General features: G+C 29.8%; 1 protein-coding gene across 1 annotated transcript; it reads right to left on the bottom strand.

The window, feature by feature from the left end:
- Nucleotides 1-795: 795 nt before the first annotated feature.
- On the bottom strand, nucleotides 796-2,063 carry LOC106334107 (WUSCHEL-related homeobox 3-like). The gene is made up of 2 exons (XM_013772451.1): nucleotides 1,677-2,063; nucleotides 796-1,077 (listed from the first exon to the last, which is right to left on the bottom strand). The coding sequence occupies exons 1-2, from the start codon at nucleotides 2,061-2,063 to the stop codon at nucleotides 796-798; spliced, it is 669 nt and encodes a 222-aa protein (XP_013627905.1).
- Nucleotides 2,064-6,828: the final 4,765 nt, after the last annotated feature.

Raw genomic sequence — 6,828 nt, forward strand, 5'->3', positions numbered from 1 at the left:
GCTATTGGGAATTTGCAGTCGGCTAATATAATGAAGGTGGAATCCTTTTTGACAAAAAAAGGTGGAATCCTTAAAGAATTTGAAGGGATTTAGTTTAGTAATTAACTGGTTGTGTTTAGTACCGAGAAGACAAAGTAGAAGTGTCAAGACGATAATTGTTTGGAACGAACATTAGGATTACGTGAGATTGATATGGGCCATTAAGAAACTTTTAGCGGCCCACAATGATCCAAATTTAATCTGTTTCGCATAAAGATGGTAGGACATGGTAAAATAGAGATAGCTGATTGCCTGTTTTTTCTTAAGGATGTGACATAGCTAAGCATCGAGAGTATTACCCTTTAGTGTAGGATAGATAGTGGGAAATAAAAAAAAAAACAAAAAGGAAGAATCATAGTACACATCAAAAGGACGGTGACCACATCAAAATAAAGGGTATGGCCAGGTTACACATTAGACAAATGAGGTTTTTCGCACTGTCTAGTCCTAAAGACAATATAGCCTACACGTGCATACATGCATGCAATTACAGAAACCATGATATTTAATTTTACAACGAATACACAACCACCATCAAACATCTTGTAAAATTAAATATTTATAAATTATTAAAACTTCCTATTAATTCTACTGCAGAGAGAAAGAGAGAGAGATGTACCTATTAAACATTTCATTAACTCAACTAATAACGGCTAAAAATTTACCCCTCAAGTACACGTGTTTTCGTACTTTGACACACATAATATATGATACATGAGTGAAACACCTGCAGGATCTCTTTTGTAAATGTTATCTTTAGAGTTTGGAACTGTCTTGTTTGGAGTTGATGGATGAGATTGGGAAGAGTTCAAGGGTTTTTGGTGGTATCTTTGGACTGTTCATCATCATGTTGCAACATGGAATTGGTGATGATGAGGAATATGATGGTCGTGGACCCATATCCATCATCATCATCCAATCTCGATCGTACGATGAGTTTTGGCCCGTGATTGGTTTTTGCATCAACATATCTTCAGGTCCACTTTTGTTGTAATAATATTCATTCACCACTTTGCTTTGAACTTCTACTCCAATTCCCTATATTTTCCAAAATGGCAATCTAAAAATTAGCATCATATATCACAAATTTAAAAACCAGGGCAGGGAAACAAAAAACGTGTTATCAAACATGCTAACAAGTTAACATTCCTCATTTCGGCTTTCTATCTAAACTGTTTAAGTAGCAAACAAACGTATGATATCATATTATAAAGCTTCGAGTCAGTTTACAGTTCTCCGGTTATAAATAAAAACTGTATATATAAATTAGTTACAAACCAGAGTGGAGGCTGAGATTGTTTGTTGTTTATATCCATATAAGGCCAGTTTTGGTCATAATCATTTATCCAATATAACTTTATAAGTAAAACGTGTAACCTCAAAACATTATACTATTTATATATTACATATACCCTCCGTTTCAGATTACTTGTCGTTGAATGGTAAAATTTTTGTTTTAAAATAAGTGTTGTTTTATAATTTCAATACAAAATTTATTGATTTTATATTTTAATCTATTTTTAATTGGTTGAAATGTGGTTTGATGTATTGATAATGATGTTTTTATCTATTAAATATACAAAATTAAATGTTTTCTTAATCTAAAAACGCCAAGTAATCCGAAACGGAAGGAGTACCTGATAAGAAAGACAAACGGGAGGAGGCTGAGAGCAGCAAGCGAAAGACATATGATCATACGGACGATGGTGATTATGGTAGTAAGGATTGTGATGATCGATGATGTCAGATACCATCGATATTGGTTTGAGTTTAATTTGTTGTAGTTGTTGTTGGTGAAGTTGCTTAGCGAGTTTCTTCCTCAGCTTCTGTCTATCTCTTGCCTTATGGTTCTGAAACCAGTAAAACACGTTTTTGCCCTCAATACGTCCATACAAAGCTAAGTGAGCTGTGATCTGTTGTATCTGCACCGCATTAGGAGTCCGTATACCGGTCCGGTACATTTCTTCCAGGATCATCAGTTGCTCCGTGGTCGGACACCACCTTGTTGAAGCCACCGGACTCATTCTCCGTTTAACCAAATATTGATATGCTTTTGAGTGTATTATGATATCTTCAAATATTGATGCTTTGTGTCTGGATGAGGTTATTTATACCCGAAATGAGACTCTATGGTTGGAGAGCAAATTGGAAACTATATTTAATTTTGTAAGTGCATTGGAAAGGGACGCAAGAGAGAGAAGGGTTGGACAGAAAATAAACATAAAGAAATAACATTGTACATTGAATATTGTTTTTATGTTATGGTGCATTTAGTCTTTACTCTTAATTTTCTTTTGTCGGGAGTTTTCACTTTCATATACAGTAGTATATAAATGATGTCAAAAGGAAGGAGACAGTATTATATTAATACCGGCGGAATTTACCTTAATATTGAATGGCACATAATTGCAAACTATCTATGTCAAAGTCTTTTGTAAATTAAACATAGAAGAAATCGTTAAATACAAAGAATTAGCAACCTCAGAGCATCTCTAAAAGAAACTCTATAACTTAAAATATAGAGTTTTCTGTTCTCCAAAAGAGAAATTCAAAACTTCAAATTTAGAGTTTTGAGGAATGAAACTTCAAAACTTCAAATTTGAAGTTTCATCTTTTTATTTGCATTTTAATCCTTATAATTAATTACACATCACATTTATGATTCTTAAGTATTTTCTCATTTATCGTTTTAATTCTTAATTTTTTATAAATCATAAATATTTAAAATTTGTTTTTATGAATTCACATTTTACACATAAAATTAAAGAAAAAAAATAAAATAAGATTTATAATATTTCAAGACTATAATTAGAAAACAAGAATATTATAAAAGAAACTTAATAAAAAAACTCTTAAATAAGATACATGAAGACATAATTATTAGAAAAACATAAATATTACAACAACACTAATAGCCTAGTAAATTTTCTCCGGAACCTTCAAAATTTCTAAAATATTGTCCAAAATTTTTGTGTACCCAAAGATGGAGCATGACGGAAATAATTTTATGGAATAATGTGGTATTTTTTGTAGTTTAATATTTAATTATGTATTTATATTTATAATTTTATATATTTGATGTAAGATTTTCTTAATTAATATTACTGTAATATTTTTACATATGTTCTAGTTATTTATAATTTTTTTTGGATTTATATTAGTTATAACAAATATAAGGACCACAGTGTAAAATATATATAATTTTGAAGTTCGGTTTGAAATTTTGTTTTTGGAAAATAATACCTTGAAACTTCAAATTTAGAATTTTACAAACTCTAAAATAGAAATTCTTTTTACAAGAGTCAAAGTAAGAAAATGGAACCGCCAAAAAAACTTGGAATAAATATTTAGGAGGACAACCAGCTCTTGTCACTGGCCCAAAGATAATATAATTTCGGTTCAGAACTTTTTGAACTCAAATACTCCCTCCGTTTCATATTGTAAGTAGGTTTAGGGAAATTTTTTTGTTTTAAAATGTAAGTAGTTTTCGTATTTCTAGGTAACTTTTACATTTATTGAATACAGTGTGACCAATCAAATTAAATAGACTTATTTTTTATTAGTTAAATTATATCTAACCTATTTATTATAAAATACTTTTTAAAAACATAATAATTTTTTTAATCTTCGCGCTTTAGCCAAAACTACTTATATTATGAAACGGAGGGAGTATATATATACATGGCGGGGGACTTAAGCAGTTAAGCTTGATTTACTTTTAGGTCAAGGGAGTGTAGAACATCTTATATTCAACATATCTATGTAAACCATTAGATAAAAACTCAGACGAAGATACATTCATTATAGAAACATTAATTTTCTTATAAATTTACATTCATTTCAAAATATTTCAAAATTAAACGTTAAATAATCATTTGTAAAACAATATCTTCTCTCTCTATTATCAATATGCATCTTACTTGAGAATATCTTACGACATTCTTCATTCAATACTAATAATTTTGGAACGCGAGAGAGAGCACTGGAACAATAATCAAGAAGATCAATAAAGGTGCATGGGTTGTCGAGGTAGATCATACGATAAGTTTAAAATATACTCCGATACTCCCATACAATTAATTAAGACACTGCTTAACACAAAAACACAAATATTAATTGGTTTTCTTATCTTTGTACATAAACATTAGCACTGTTAGTTCTAGAAAACATTAGCACTATGCAAAAATGATTGTTCTGGTGAAGAAATAAAAAAAAACATAAAGTTCATAAAATTTCCACAAATACTAAACAATACTCCCACCATAAAGATCCACAGAATGTGATCAGTCATATCAATACCTAGCATAGTAGATATGTGTGAATATATATGCATGTATGTAGAGAGAATACAGAAGAAGAAACTTAAATGATTATGTCATAAATACTTTATTATGATTTACTCCTCAACAGAATGACGTTGACAGATCATATTAAAAGAAAAAATAGGTAAATTTCTTCAATCCTTACATGGACAGACAAGCAAGTAAATTTGCACAACCATGTGAAATGAAACATACACACGTTCTATGTAGCCAGTCGCTAAAGTGTATTAACGCGTTATCATTATAATCATAACGAAACAAATTGTAATTTTAGAAGCATGAGTAGAACTAATTATTTTTAATCTACACATTGTATTATTTAAGTGTTGACATGTGTTAGGACATATCCATTTCCACTCAATTTTTTCTTCTAAAATGGAATAAAAGTGAATATGGAGTAAAAAATGCTTCAATCTAACTTCATATCTCACTCTATAATTTACTTAATAAATGGAGTAATCTATTTTTTGTTTGTTCATCACTCCCTTATAGACTGGAAAATGAAGTAGGGTTGTAGTAATTTTAATCAATTTTTACTTTTATCCCATTTTGGAGGAAAAAATGGAGTTTTACATTGGAAATGTTTTTAGTTCTACGGTTTCTGTAAACTAAAAAAATTAAACGATGCTTTCAAATATCAATTCACGCATAAAACTGTCTGTTAAGAAACTCCAGAAACAAGCCCTTTTTCAAAAAAAAAAAAAAAAAAAAAAAAAAAAAAAAGACTCCAGAAACTGAGCATTTTGACTTTATAACGTCTGCATGAAAAAACATCGCATGCATTAGCATTCGCACCTATTAGTTGTCTATAGGCTCTAAAGCCTTGTCTAGCTTTCTCTCTGCCCACTGTCAACATTCTTGATTCTGGATATTCAATTTTTTTCGGACAAAAGTATATTTATGGACCCATCTAGTTATAATAATTTTTAAATTACCCTTTTCATATAGTATATTCTACATAACCAACAACGATTCAATTGAAAATCTCAACAACTTACCTCATGTTCTTCTGTTTTTTTTTTTTGAACACTTACCTCATGTTCTAAAAAGAACTTAATTACCGTAAGAACTTGGATGTTTCTATGATTTAATTTATATAATTAAATTCCATTTATTGGACGGCTGTGCTAACGAAAGGACAATATTTAAGGTTTTTTGAACATCGAGCTCTGAACCTTAAATAATTAGTCTGAGTTAACTAAAGAAACTCATTAACGAATTAACTTTGAAACACACAACTGTCATGATCAGAAAACACCAAATTAACATATACATAATCTAAACAAAGGTTGAAAAGATAATCTAAACAAAGTTTTCAACAGACATTTCAAAAATATTCGAATAATAATGTATCAGTCATCATTGATTAAGGATGTTATCATTTTTCTGCATTTGCAGCAATCTTCTACTATTCTCAAATATTATTGGTGTTTCATTTTGTCTCTAATATTATTGGTGTTCTATGTACTCCATCTGTTTTGATACGTAAACAGTTTTAGCAAAAAATGTTTGTTTCACAATATAAGATATTTACATAATCTAAAATACATTTTACATTTATTACATGTTGTGTGATTAATCAAATAATTCATACCTTTTTATTATTGGTTGAATTTATGTACTAAATGCTATTTTTTTTAAAGTAAAAATTTTCTTAATATTCAACTTTTAACTAAAACAACTTACAAATAAAAATAGAGGGAGTATTTTAGAAAAATAGATACCTTTTCTATTTGTATAAATAGTAGTTTTGAAGTTGAGAAGAAACAACACAAAATATAACAGATGAAATGATTTAGTATTTGTGTTCTTTGAATCAAAACAAACATCACAAATTTTTGATCTGATCATGCCTTGTACTTATTTTAAGACGACCACGTACGTAATACCAACATAACTAGTTTCTCCTTTGTAAAATATACTTTCGATATTTTCTCTTTTCTTTCGATATTTTTCTCTTTTCCTTCTTTGTAAAATGTAGAGGAAAACAAACTAATTACTTCCTCCGTTTCATATTAAGTGTCATTTTAGAGAATTTTTTTCGTTACAAAATAAGTGTTGTTTTCGATTTTCAATGCAAAATTTATTAATTTTATGCAAAATTTATTTTTCTATTGGTTGAAATATGGTTAAGTGTATAGGTAATATTGTTTTTTTATAGGAAATGTACAAAATTAATTGTTTCTTTAATCCGTGTGCCGAAACTTAAAACGATACCACTACAAGAAAACACGCCGAATTCCGACGGAGGTTCCGACGGACATCAACGTCGTCGGACATTTGTGACGGATTACCGACCAATTTCCGACCAAATCCAAAAAATTGAAGTCGTCGGAATTTCGTCGGCCATTTCCGACGGAATTCCGACGAAACAAGGGTCGTCGGAATTTTCCGACAATTTTTCGACGACATTCCGATAAAAAATGTAACCGTTGTAGTCGTCGGAAGTTCGTCGGTATATTCCGAC

Source organism: Brassica oleracea, chromosome C3, assembly GCF_000695525.1.
Source record: "Brassica oleracea var. oleracea cultivar TO1000 chromosome C3, BOL, whole genome shotgun sequence".
Taxonomy (NCBI): domain Eukaryota; kingdom Viridiplantae; phylum Streptophyta; class Magnoliopsida; order Brassicales; family Brassicaceae; genus Brassica; species Brassica oleracea.